Genomic DNA, 13,924 nt, shown 5'->3' on the forward strand with positions numbered 1-13,924 from the left:
CTGCACTTGCAAGCCATGGCCACGCTTATTTTTTTATTTACTGAACGGAAAGGACTGAACGAACGGTAGGATTCTGGCTTGAAATGCTGAATGAGCATTAGAAAGGATATCTTTCTCATTTGTAACCTTTGACAACAGTGATTCACAAAACTGAACATTGTTTATGTAAATTAATCGTAACGCTTTCAGAGTCTGGGAGAGCATCTCTCCGCCAACTGTTATGAAATACAGCCTGGTTATTTAGCTTTGGGCTGTTTATCTGGTGCATAGCTTTCAACAGCTCTTGATTTTTTTCATGGTCCTCGTAAAAAATGATATTTGTGGTAAATCACTGAAGACTGCGGTCAGTCCATACTTAATCTTCAGAAAGGCAGGTTGATGTAAAACCTGTTGTTCTGTTAACTTTCTAAGTGAATTACAAGTAGTAATTAAAAATTGTCCTCTGTACTGGGCCTTTACCGATTCTTGGGCTAAAGAAGTTGAGTGCTGTTAAAAGCATGGGACAAAATAATGCTGCAGAAAATGAGCCATCAAAACTGCTTGCCTGTTTAAGTGATATTAACGTAACAAAATAGTAAATGCAACCAGAAAAATAGCACTCCGTAATTGTTAAACTCAGTATAGGCTGAGACTTTTTGAGTAACGTATGCGACTTGATGCTTTTTAACTGAAATAAATCAGCCTCCTGTACTGAACGTGAATTTTGATGTGGTGATTAACATATGTGCTGCTGTTTGAGTTGGGTATTTTATTTCTAGATAAAATTTGTAAAGGGTATTAATTACAGGTTCTTCCCGGTTTTCAGTACACCCAGTGAGCGACATGTTTTAAACTTCTGACAGCCTAACGAGGAGTCTGTATATAGATGTTAAATATTTTTAGCGAGAAAAATATGATTGTGTAAATAGGGTCTTTGACCAGCCTTTCAACCGTATACTGTTATGGAGCAAAAGCTTAAATGTAGTGCAGTGAAAAAATGTGTTTCGGGCTCTGTAGTTACCCGCATATACTACTTGCTACTTAATCATCTTCTTCGGAATTGCTGGCATAATTTTTGTGGAAAGTCCTAGATAAAGTTACCTCATCGTTCATTAATTATATGACTTTAGTTGAGTCTGTATCCATATGCTGTATTGCTGTGGCAGACTGAATATTCGTGGTGACAGAGTACCTGCTTATTACCACCTACATCTGTTATGGATTCCAATGGAGATAACTAGGCAGCATTATGAAGTCCTTTAATAGATGTAATACATGTCTGAAAGATGTACCAGTGGGTATTACATTTAGTTTAGTACAGAATGAGAGCAAACTTAATATTTTACAAGCAGTATATTATAAAGAATATAACCTGTGTGTGTGTGTGACGTGAACTGTAGGAATGCTGCAAATTATCTTCTGGCTGCACTTCCTTATTTTTTATTTACCGAATGGAAAGGACTTATTTTTCTGGCTTGAAGAATAAACGGTGTGTGTCTGTGTGAAAATGCCAAAATTTGGTGGCTAGAAGTACTCGGGCTCAAACAAACCCTACACTTTGGGTACAGGATAAAAAGAGCCTTAAGTCTATAGCCACCACTTCTGAATTTATGCCTCATATTTTTTTTATCTGCTCCTCATAAAATTTGTGGTTTTCAGTATTTCTGTGGCAAATCACTAAGGACTGAATTCACTAAATGACATGCATTTGAATTTCAGACTTCATATTCTTCAGAAAATAAATGGTAACACAAAACCTATTATTCTAGCAATTTTCTAAGTTTATAAGATCAGTATTTGAAATGTGTCCCTATTTTGTGGGCTGTATTCCCCGATTATTGGCTTTGTCGGTGTTTTATGTGCTATGACGTTGAGTGCTATGGTGAGAAGTGAGAACAGAATTCATTAAATGATAGGAAGACTGAAACTTAAATGGCCATCTTACACGAAACTGCTGATTTGGCATAGTGGTACGTTGCTCTGACTGTAATAGGTCTAAGACTTGGCAGTGAAATGCATGGTGGTAACATTTTATTCTAACAACTTTCAAAAATTATACAAGCAATGTTTAAAATGTGTCTCTATTTTTTTGCCTTTTGCCCCCCACCAAAAAAACTGAAATGGAAAATAAGTGCAAGAAGCTGTGCAAGATGCCTATGCCTTACACTACTGTCATTCTGTTTTATATAGATATAGATATATGTGTGCGGGTGTGGAAGTAGACTTTTATGATGGAAATGTTATGAATTGGGCAGTTTTGTCATTATTGGTTCATGCATTTTGTTTCATTGCCTACTGGAAAAATGTTCAAACAATAAATTTAAAATGCACTCTGTCTAACAAGTGTGCTGTATTATACAAGGAACATAATTTAATAGTCAGGAAGGTGTAAGTAAAGCAGTATGCATATGCACACATTAGTGTTTATGGTAAATCGCCTCACCGCAAGAGGTTCTCCGGTTCGATTCAAGGCTGAGGTGCCTTCTGTGCGGAGTCTGCATGTCCTCCCTGTGGTTGCATGGGTTTCCTCTGGGTGCTCCGTTATCCTACCACATCCCAAAGACATGCTGTAGGTGGATTGGACACTCTAAATTGGCCCTAGGTGTGAGTATGTGCATGTGTGTGCCTTCTGTGGAAGGCTGGGCGCCGGGCTTGTAACTCGACACCGTAAAACTCCACTGCCAATCATGAGCGGACAGGTGATCCGCTGTGGCAACCCCTAACAGGGAAAAAGCCGAAAGAAGAAGTGTTTATGGTAAATGGGATGAAATAGCCAGGTAATAGGACACTGGAATGGCTGCAGGGGGACTCTTGGGTCATTTTGGTTGTCTGTTCTTCAGTTTGCGTTAGAAAATTGGTATCTCACAATTCCACTGGAATGGGCGGGGTTACATAATTATGCATGCAAATTTTATGTTAATCAGTGTACAGATTTGTACCTACTTTTCATGAGCCTTGTCCAAATTTTTGAGGTTTCCAAGTTGAGAGGTATGCCCCAGATGCATCTTCACTGCTGCAAATTTAATTCCAATCCCTACCTATTAGTAATATTCCCTGCTGAAAATGATTTCTTTCAAAATTTGCTTAAGCTCCATTATAGTAGTTTTAGGTGGAATATAAATACATGCCAGTGTAATTATCCTCCCTTGCCACTACCCCATTAGCACTACAAATCTATCATTATCTTTTTTTTTTTTTCCGCTTCTGTATCACTACTGGAACTCCTATTCTAATTAATAGTACTCCTCTTTTCCTTTGTCCCACATATTCTGCTGAATCATCATCCTGAAACCCTTTCTTTATCATATTCACGTTCAGTTCTTTCCAAATGTGTCTCCTTTAACATAGCTATTTAAACTCCACATTTTAATACTAGAGTCATCTGTGAGACCACTGACATTTAAAGACATTACAGAAAGCATCACTATATTAAAAAGGTATTCCTACCATTTATATTTAACAACCTATTTGTTACATGTCTAGTTCCAGCTTTTGTGTTACATGCATAGACGATTTGGCAGGTTGAACTTTTATATAGTTGTTTCTTGTCATATCCATTTGAGCCTATGTCACATCTTACAAAGTTTTTGTTTTACTGAAAGTCCTCAACCAAAAAAATAAACCCCCAATACCCCAAAAAAACTATTAATTTAATACTAGCACACAGTATTATGTACATTTTCAAATACTGAAGTTTTACCCTCTTAATAGGAACAAACATCCCAAACTGACAGCCACTCTCAAAGACTTGAGTTAACTTAAAAGAAAGGTTATCCATGGTAAGACGCACAGTGCAGCCTGTGCTTCTACAAACTGCTGTTTTTTTTCTTACACTTATTGCTCTCCCAGCTGGGAAACCCCTGAATGCTTTCAGAGAATATTACCTCCTAGCCAATTTCTCACTTTCTCCCCTAGCCAATCACTCTCCACTTGACTGTAACCAATTTCTCTATCTGTCTCCATGGAGACATGAGAACCACATAGCCAATATTTCACATCAGATTGTCTCCATGGAGACATGAGAACTAGACCGTCAATTTCTCTTTAACAGAATGTTACCACGGAGAGATGAGGGCCAGATACAAAACTGCTACTAAGCATACACTCATTTCCTACAAAGAAAGCCACACAATATTCAGTATTCTTTTTCATTTACTTGCCTTCTCTTAAAACTTATTACTGAATTAATCTAAGATCCTTATAATCCAGTCACTATCCCATGCAAAAGTGAGAAAAGGCACATTAATTTTTCTTTTCGCATGCTCTTTTAGCCAGGCTTTTTCTTTACATTGTAGTGCCTATATTTATTAAAAGTACTGTAACTGAAGAAGAGAGAGAGAAAGGAGAGAGGGGAAAAAAGGAACAGCAGCACCTATTTACAGTCCCCACCACAGTTGAAAATAACTGATGAAACTGTACTTTTATAGCATGCAAAAAAAACATACCACGCAAATAGTACTATTAAGATAAAACATTTTCTTTATGTACAGTTAACTTTCTCCTCCTCTCTTCCCCTCCCCAAAGCATTTTTCCAACCATTAATTACATGAAGTAGGGCATATACTTTACAGTCCCCCACAAGTCCAACAAATTCTGCAAAAGCTCCAAAAACACTGATACCAGAAACAAATAAAATTAAAATAAAACACCAGAAAATAACCAAAACAAGAGACTTTAATGATCAAGAAACATTAAACAGACTTTTAATATGTTTTGATCATTAAAGTCTCTTGTTTTGGGTATTTTTGGGGATTTATTTTTAAATTCTGAAAAAGTCCAATATTTCCAGATTTTCTTTTTCTGTAATATTTCACAATATAATTGCTGCATTGTAATCCTTCTTCAAGTTACTGGTTTTATTACTGTTCATCTACATCTCCCAAATCCTGTCTCTGCTTCATTTCGAACACACTCTCGGTCCTTCTAGTCAACTCGTGTACCCTTCCTTCTCTCCAACATTTCCATTGAAACAGTGGAAAAGGTTTCACCGGTACAGTCTCTCTGTGGTCTTTATTACCAGAAGAACAAGAAGCAGAATCTCCTTCTGCTTTGGAGCTCACTTGTTGTTAGACAAACCTTTATATTCTTCCTTAGCATGTACTTCTTCAAAAATGATTTTGTCCCTCCAGGAAAGAATACATTGAAGATAGCTGGGTACAACAGTCTGAATCTCACACCTGTGTTTCAACAGTCCCTGAATAGTGGAATGAATTTATTCCTCTTCTGCCTGGTGTATAATGAGTAATCATTCTCCACAAACACTCTGCTGTCTACCCACTTTTAGTACTGTGTCCTTCTGCCACAGTTTTGCCAGAATCAACTCCTGTTGGTAGGATCACATCTTTACTATTAAAGGTCTAGGTTCCTTTATAAGCCAGGTATGGAGCATAAACATGACGTGCCCTTTCAACTAACAATTCCTGCTGTGGAATACCAGTCCAGTTGCTTATTTGTACTTTCATAAAATTAAGGCAGTTAGTTCCTTCCAACTTCTCTGGTATAGCTGAACATCTCAGGTTTTCCCTTCATGCTCTGTCTTCTTAATTCTATTATTTTTGAAACATCTCTTCCCGAGCAGTCTCATATACAATGCCAAATCTCAAGAAAAATACCTAATCCAGTAAGAAGGAAACATCAGACACTAGGATGAATATTTTTCCATTTAATTTCATGTTCTGGTACCTCGGCAATTCACCTTCAGAGGAACAATCAATCATACATAAACATTGTATATTTATAGTCACATCAATTAACTCATTAGCCATAAATTGGCTGTAAATTCAAGCATTTAAAATGCTAATGCATAGAAGGTCTCTTGAAACAGTATTAATATACCACAAACATTTTTAATTCATACTACTAAACTAAGTAATAAAAATTAAATGTTAAATATTACTTATTGTGCTGAACTAAATAAATAACTCCAAACAACAACTTGAAATTGATACATATCAGTATTTAAATACGACCAAGCAAACAAGCATTCAATTTGTGAAGCCACCATCCAAATTCACCCCCCTAGGATGTAAAGTGTGGTACTTGAAAATCATTCTACATTCCAGCCTGCTTAACTGATTTTTGAAATTTCCTGCTTGAAAAATAGGTCTAGCTAAAACACTGAAGATAAATCCACCTATATTACCATTGTGCGTAGTTACAAAATGGGAGGCCACAGGACTTTCCATGTTACTCCTTCTGATGTCCCCTAAGTGTTCCAAAATACGAATCTTAACCCTCCTGGTAGTTTGTCCTATGTACCATAAGGGTATAGTACAATCACATTCTAAAATGTATACAAGCCCTGATGACATACAGTCAAATTTCTCAAAGGCTACATATCTTTTACCATTTATTTTCTTCCCATGTAAATTACTGGCCTTATTACAAACCGAACAGTGACCACACCTTTGCATACCAACATTTATATCAACCGAATGTACCAATCTTCTATTCAATAGCTCCTTCAAATTCTTATATCTACTATAGGAGAAAGTAATATGACTCAGAAACAAATGTCTAACGGCAAGGTCATCACAGACTACATGCCACAATTGTTTAAAAATGTTTTCAACAGTCCTTGAAAACTCTGAATATCTAGAAACAAAACATATTTGTTCTTGTTCTGTAGTCACTAATGGTTGATCTCGATGACTGCCTCCCATAAAATTCTTCCCTTTGGATAACCTACATTTAATGTTTTGGAGTGTGGTCTTGTCATAACCTCTAGAAGAAAGTCTATCAAAAACTTCACTGAACACTTCTCCCCATAAATTCGGGTCTGAAGTGTTCCTACGAATTCTCTTGAATTCCCCTTCAGGTAAGGCCTTAATCAAATGTGTGTGTGTGTGTGTGTGTGTGTGTGTGTGTGGGGGGGGGGGTGCATGCTGCTCGCATGCAAAAAATTGTTAACCGCAGTATATTTTCTAAAAGGTCTGTGTTGTACTGAATTATCTTTTCCTATATAGAATTCAATATCCAAAAATGGTATTCTATTGTGTGAAAATTCAAAAGTAAATTTTAACCCATGTGGATTACTGTTCATATTCTCCATAAATTTCTCAAACAAAGAAAACTCACATTTACAAATAAAAATAAGATCATCAATGTAACGTTTATAAAAGACAACATTGTTAACAAAAAAATTATTTTGGAACATAAACTCCTTCTCAAATTCACCCACGTATATAATAGCACATGTGGGAGCAAATGCCGCTCCCATAGCTGTCCCTTTAACTTGAAGGAAAAATTCCTTCTTCCACATAAAATAATTATGCGTTAAACTAAATTCCAACAGGGACAGCAAAAACATAGTACGTGGTACTTCACCCATCATTTTGTTTATTGCCTCTAAATTTATCTTCAGTGTTTTAGCTAGACCTCATTTTCTAGCAGGAAATTTCAAAAATCAATTAAGCAGGCTGGAATGTAGAATGATTTTCAACTACCACACTTCATATCCTAGGGTGATGAATTTGGATGGTGGCTTCACAAACTGAATGTCTGTTTGGACGTATTTAATGCATTTAAATACTGATATGTATCAATTTAAATTTGTTGCTTGGAATTATTTGTTTAGTTCAGCACAATAAGTAATATTTAACATTTAATATTTATTACTTAGTTTAGTAGTATGAATTAAAAATGTTTGTGGTATATTAATACTGTTTGAAGAGAATTTCTATGCATTAGCATTTTAAATGCTTGAATTTACAGCCAATTTATGGCTAATGAGTTAATTGATATGACTATAAATAGAGGATGTTTATGTATGATTAATTGTTCCACTGAAGGCGAATTGCCGAGGTACCAGAACGTGAAATTAAATGGAAAAATATTCATCCTAGTGTCTGATGTTTCCTTCTTACTGGATTAGGTGTTTTTCTTGAGATTTGGCATTGTGAATTTTGGACTTCTTGTTTTTCTATCATGGAGAGTACAAGTATGGAAGGAACTTCTGTTGGTAAGAATTATTTGTTTGCTGGACTTTTAAAAGAAAGAGAACGTAAATCAGCCACCTCTGATTTGTGGTCTGTTAATGCCAAGGAGTCGCATATGGAGGACTTTGTTTGTTTAGAACATTTCATGTTTAAGGAAGTAACTGTATTCTACGATTCTAAGTTGTTAAAGAAGTATCTGGCTCTTAACATTATCCCTAGAGGGTTGAGAATTGATAAACTACCGGCTGGTGGTTTCAGCAAAGATGAGAATGATCATCTTCTCGAATGGAGGCAGGCAGCGCAAGATTGTTCACTTACTTGGCTGAAAATTTTGATAGAGAGAAATAACAGGACTATAGAAACTTTGCGTAAAAAGATCACTGAATTGCAAAAAGAACTCACGAGTCAGACTTCAACCAATACATTTCAAAGTAATTTTAAAAATATTAATGAAAAAATTATTAAGGTTGAAAATATTATGGGGTGAAAAAAATCGAAACTCAACAGAGATATTAAAGATTATGAAAAGAATGAAGTGTACAACTGGCCACGTAAAGGGCGCCATTTCCGTCGGAATGTTAGCAGACGTACGACCGTAAGTGAAGATGGTTCATCATGTTCGTCGGCTGAAATAGGTGGAAGTCGAAAAAGTGTGTCGTTTGAAGATACTGTCCAGGAGAGTTCTAATGGTGGAGTGGATAATTGGAGAGGTGATCAAAATATCAAGAAGTCTAGCGTTAATATGCAAACCCGATCCAAAAGGAATCAGGGAAAAGCAGTTCCTTCTGCAGCCTCTCCTTTTTCCCACAAGAACCAAAAGTAAGTTTGGTTGATTCTTTTGAATCATTGGCATCTAACAAACATTTTAATTAATCAGCTCGTGCCAATGTAGACAATTTTGAGACATTTTTGGACAATGATGCTGATACTGCTAATTGTACTGAACATTAGCCGGGATAGTGAAAATATTTTTCACAATGCTTTACATAATGTTACAGATATTGCTACTGGTTCAGTATACAATAACCGGGACAATTTGAATGCAGTAAATCTTTCAAAAATATCTGTAAGTGATGAAATGTGTAAAATTTTGCAAAAAGGCACGAAGTTTATACCTACCCGAGTACCCATATTAGCTGATGTGTTAATGGATGTTAATTAGGTGTTTTTCTTGAGATTTGGCATTGTGAATTTTGGACTTGTTTTTCTATCAGTCTCATATACAGCCAGCCTTTTCTTCATTTCAACCTCTGATTTTTGCAGCTTAACCACCTCATCTGAATATCTGTTTAAGGATTCTTCCACTTTTTCCAGGCTTTTGTTTTAGTCTTTGATATACTCCATCAGTGTTTTGTTTATTTTTACCATGCCTGTGTGCAATTGTCTTGCATCTTCCTGTAGGTTACTGGAAGTCATGTCTGGAGGTTGCACTGATTTTTGCTTAACAGCTGCAGAACTCTCCCCAGTCAGCGTTTCTTCCTCACTTTTGCAGCTGTTTTTTTTTTCCAGGTGCTCTGTATTTATTTTGTTCCTTGCATCCAGGCTTACTAGCCAGTTACCGAAAATTTCCCATAAATACAAAAGTCGACTGGCCTTCTCTTTGAGTTTGTTTTCACACTGGAAAAGCTACAGTCATGCTGTTACTCAATGTGCAGCAATCTCAAAAGTGAAAAACATTTGTATCTTGATGTTTTGAGGAAAAAAGCAAACCAAAACCCGATATTTTCAACAAGAAGCTATACAATACGTTTTTCCTCAATCAAAGAGCACAGATCGACATATAAATGACAGCTTTATTTTCAAAACCATGTAAGAACGTATAAGTGAAGAAAAAAAAAACATTTCTATGTGAACTTGTAGAAAACATGAAATTGGCATACATAATTAAGTAGTTACTAATTACCTTGTAAACAATTAGATCATGCTTGCCGTCCCTCAGTGTAGTACCATCTGCCTTCATCAGTTTTACAAAGGCCATCCCAAAGGCCTTTTCCGATTTATCTCTAGCTGTGAAAGGCAAAAAGACGATTGATTTTTTTTTTTTGTTTTTTGTTTTAACATAACCTTCAAAATTCAAAACTAAGTAAATCCATTGTTTCCACTTGGGAAATCACAAACTGTTTCTTATTCCTCTGTCTGGAAGTGCTATATAATAATACACTTGAGGAAGTATATTAAAGTCCCTAATTTATGCTCAATAATGTTCTTGGTAGGAAGGAAAGCTGCACAAAATGATGCAAAGTGAAAAATATAGTGTATACTCCAAAAAGGTATTATCAAAACAAAAGATCCAAAGGGCATAGTATTACTTGGCTGCGTCTCTGCAGCTATAGAACAGGGATGCCAGTTTTGCTGCTCTGCCATATAAAAATCCTATTGCCACTGTTCAAGCTTGCAGAAAATACTAAAATAGCAGGCTAAGACAAAGTCTTATGTTACTGAACTACATTAGAGTACCTCTTCACATATGCTAAGCTATTTGGCTAATTACATGCCACAAATTACTTATTTACTTACTAATTATGCATTTTCCTCAAAGTTCTACCCTGCCACTGTCAATATGCATAAAGCCTGTCCATTTACTCTGTAGTAGTTGCGGTGGTAGACCTGTTTTAAACTCTGTATTACCTATTGTTTGACTGTAAAAAGTCACAATGCCTGTTTCTCAATGTAAATATCCATGGCAATTGTTTTAATATTCTGCATTCCAGCCAATGGCTTTGGTTGTGGATGAAAACAGTACCTTTTGGCAAATCCATTAATCAAGCTAACAAAGTGCTATACACATAGTTTAAAAATATGGTAGTACTGGTCAATATAATTCATAAACGCACATTTATAATGGCACCTATGAAATACATCTTTTAAGCTCGGCAGAAAGATAAGGTTTCGGTGATGGTCTGAAGATAAGAACACAGATTAGCTCTGTACTAAATTTTTTAGTGCAAAGCCACTCCTGGGTGCAACGAATTGAGCAAACGGGAGCTTCCATTGCTGATACTTATGCCAATATAGTATTGAACCAATGGGAGGTAGTAAACATTATTGATTCAAAAAGTCCCTATACTACTAATATTTTGTTCATGAAATGTTTTGTGGATGAATTTTTTTTTTGTGTTATGGAAAGGGGATAAGCAATTATTTAAATTTGTTGATTATTTAAATACTGGAGAATTCTGAAAATTTAAACAAATTTTCAAGAGATGAAATTAATTTCCTTGACATTAAAGTTATAAGGAAGAGGAAAAAAGTACAGTTTTGTACCTACCATAAATGTAGATGTCCGAACTGGATAGCATCTGCAGTCATAACAAGTGGGTTGTCCTGTCGTCAGGCAGCCCTGCAGTCGGCCGGATTCCAAAGTCCGGGTCCGGCTTCGGCTGATGTCGCACTCCACCCGACGTCATCTCTGCTGGTCTTCGGGTATAAAAGCATCAGCCGACGCCATTTTCCTCAGTGTTTCTTGCCCCAGATGCCAGTAGCCCTCTTGCAGGGTAAAATTTGGATAGATGCCAATGTTTCCAAATAGATAGAGGTAAACACAACAATAAGCATATATGTACATATATACAAACAAATACACCATAAAGACTCCCCAACAGCTAGCTATTAGGAGGGTAAACACCCTAGGAGTACCACAGAGGGAAGGAGGGAGGGTAATCCTGACTGCAGATGCTATCCAGTTCGGACATCTACATTTATGGTAGGTACAAAACTGTACTATGTCCTTCATGGATGCATCTGCAGTCATAACAAGTGGGTAGAATACCATAGCCAACTAGGGAGGAGGGTAAAGGTAGATTATGGTGTGTTTAAGATCCCTTGCAGTACAGCAGTGGCAAACCCTGCTCGGGATCTGGAATAAAGAGGCAAATTATAATGCTTGGCAAATGTATGCACGGAGGTCCAAGTAGCCGCCTCAATAATGTCTTTGGTTGCCACTCCTCGTAAGAAGGCTGTGGTAGTGGCTGTTGCCCTTGTAGAATGAGGTCTTATGTTCTGTGGAATTGGTTTTCCATGGAAGGAGTAACAGTATCGTATGCAATTTCCTATCCATTTGGAGATTGTCTGTTTGGAAATAGCTTTTCCTTCCCTTCCAGTTGCATAGGCTACAAAAGTTGGTCAGTCTTTCTGCTATTTTTTGTTCTGTCCAAGTAGTAGCGTAGCTGTCTATGTACATCCAAGGTATGCAGTATTCTTTCCCTCTGTTTTGTGGGTTGGGAAAGAAGGAAGGTAGGTGGATTGCCTGGTTTAAAGATACTCTGGATACCACCTTAGGCATAAATGTAGGATTAGTCCTCAAGGACACTCTATCTTGGTGGAAGATTAGGAAGGGTTGCACTGCCATTAAGGCCTGTAGTTCTGAAACCCTCCTTGCTGAAGTAATTGCCAGTAGGAAAGCATTTTTCCATGACAGGTGTTGTAGGTCTGCTGTTGCTGCTGGTTCAAAGGGTGCTAGTGTCAACTTTTCTAGCACAAAGTTTAAGTCCCAAGCTGGTAATGGTGGTTTCCTGGGAGGTTTTACATTCTTGATTCCTCTGAGGAACTGCCTGAGCAAAGGGTGTGAAAAACAGGAGGATCAAAGCTGTATTCTGCTGAAATAGCTGATGCATGTATCTTGATGGAGGAGTAGGACAGGCCTGAATGAAGAAGTTCGCCAGATACTCCAGAATGTTAGGCATATCTATGTTTGACACATCTTTTCCTCTTTCGGTACTCCAAATGACAAACCTTTTCCATTTTCCAGCATAGTTCTTTCTTGTTGAAGGTCTGCGTGCTTCAAGAATAATGTCTTTAACTCTTTGGGAAAGTTCTGGATTAGCTGCTGCTATGTGATGTTCCATGCAGTCAGTTGCAGCGTTTTAGGTTTGGATGTATGATGCTGTAGTTGTTCTGAGTTAACATCAAAGGCATCAGGGTATTGGCCACATGTTGTTCGAGACATGCTCTTCAGTAGTGGATACCAGTGTTGTCTTGGCCAGTTTGGGGCTATCAGGATTATCCTTGGACGTTCTTCCTTGATCTTTAGTAGTACCTTGTGTATCAGAGGAAGAGGAGGAAATGCATATGCTGTTAGGCCTTTCCAGTTGAAGGAGAGTGAGTCCACTTTCCATGCTAGTGGGTGGAATGTCCTCGTGCAGAATTTTTCGAGCTGGTGATTGAGAGGTGATGCGAATAGGTCTATCTGTGGCATTCCCATTTCTTTGAGATGGTCTTGAAGATGTCCGGTGCAGCTTCCATTCGTGGGCATCCGAAGTGGTTCTGCTTAGTATGTCTGCTAGAGTATTGTCTTTCCCCGGTACAAATATTGCCTGTAACTGAGTGTTGTAGCTGAGTGCCAGGGTCCACAGCTCCAAGGTCATTCTGCATAGGGGGTATGAATGAGTGCCTCCCTGTTTGTTGATGTACCACATGACTGTGGTGTTGTCTGTCCTTATCATCAACTGGCCCTCTTTGAGGAAAGGTTTGAACTTTTGGATTGCCAGTTTTACTGCCAGCATTTCTTTTAGATTGATGTGCAGGTGAATTTGATCCTGTGTCCACAATCCTTGCACGCATTTGTCCAGCATGTGGGCCCCCCATCCTAGATCTGAAGCGCCTGTTGTGATGGTCTGGCTTGGTTGACATCTGCGGAAGGGCAGGCCTGGGTTTGACTGGCATGCCTGAGCCCACCATAGGAACTCCTGTTTTAAGCATGGAATTAGTGGGATTTCTGTTTCTAGACTGTGTCTGTGTTGGGACCATAAATTCTTTAGGTACCACTGTAGTTTCCTCATATGTAGTCTGGCAAATGGGACCAAGATTATGCATGATGCCATGAAGCCCAAGGCCTGTAGAAATTTTCTTGCTGTTAACTTGTTCAGTTTTGTTAGTGCCAAGAAGTAAAGAGGAAGTTCTTTTGTTTTTCTGTAGTCAGGAATGCCATTTGTTGTACTGTGTCCAATTCCGCCCAAGAATGTCCTTGTTTGGGATGGTATCAGCCTTGACTTTTGTAAATTGACTGTGTA

The 13,924-nt window shown here is 37.6% G+C and overlaps 1 protein-coding gene across 1 annotated transcript in view; it reads right to left on the bottom strand.

The window, feature by feature from the left end:
• Positions 1-13,924, bottom strand: part of DOCK5 (dedicator of cytokinesis 5) — a gene marked incomplete in the record, with an annotated part of 3,482,443 nt that overhangs the window by 1,701,401 nt on the left and 1,767,118 nt on the right. The window contains 1 exon segment of the mRNA XM_044083155.1: positions 9,820-9,923. Within this exon segment, the coding sequence (XP_043939090.1) occupies positions 9,820-9,923 (104 nt within the window).

Source organism: Protopterus annectens, chromosome 9.part0, assembly GCF_019279795.1.
Source record: "Protopterus annectens isolate FY-2018-M chromosome 9.part0, PAN1.0, whole genome shotgun sequence".
Classification (NCBI taxonomy): domain Eukaryota; kingdom Metazoa; phylum Chordata; order Ceratodontiformes; family Protopteridae; genus Protopterus; species Protopterus annectens.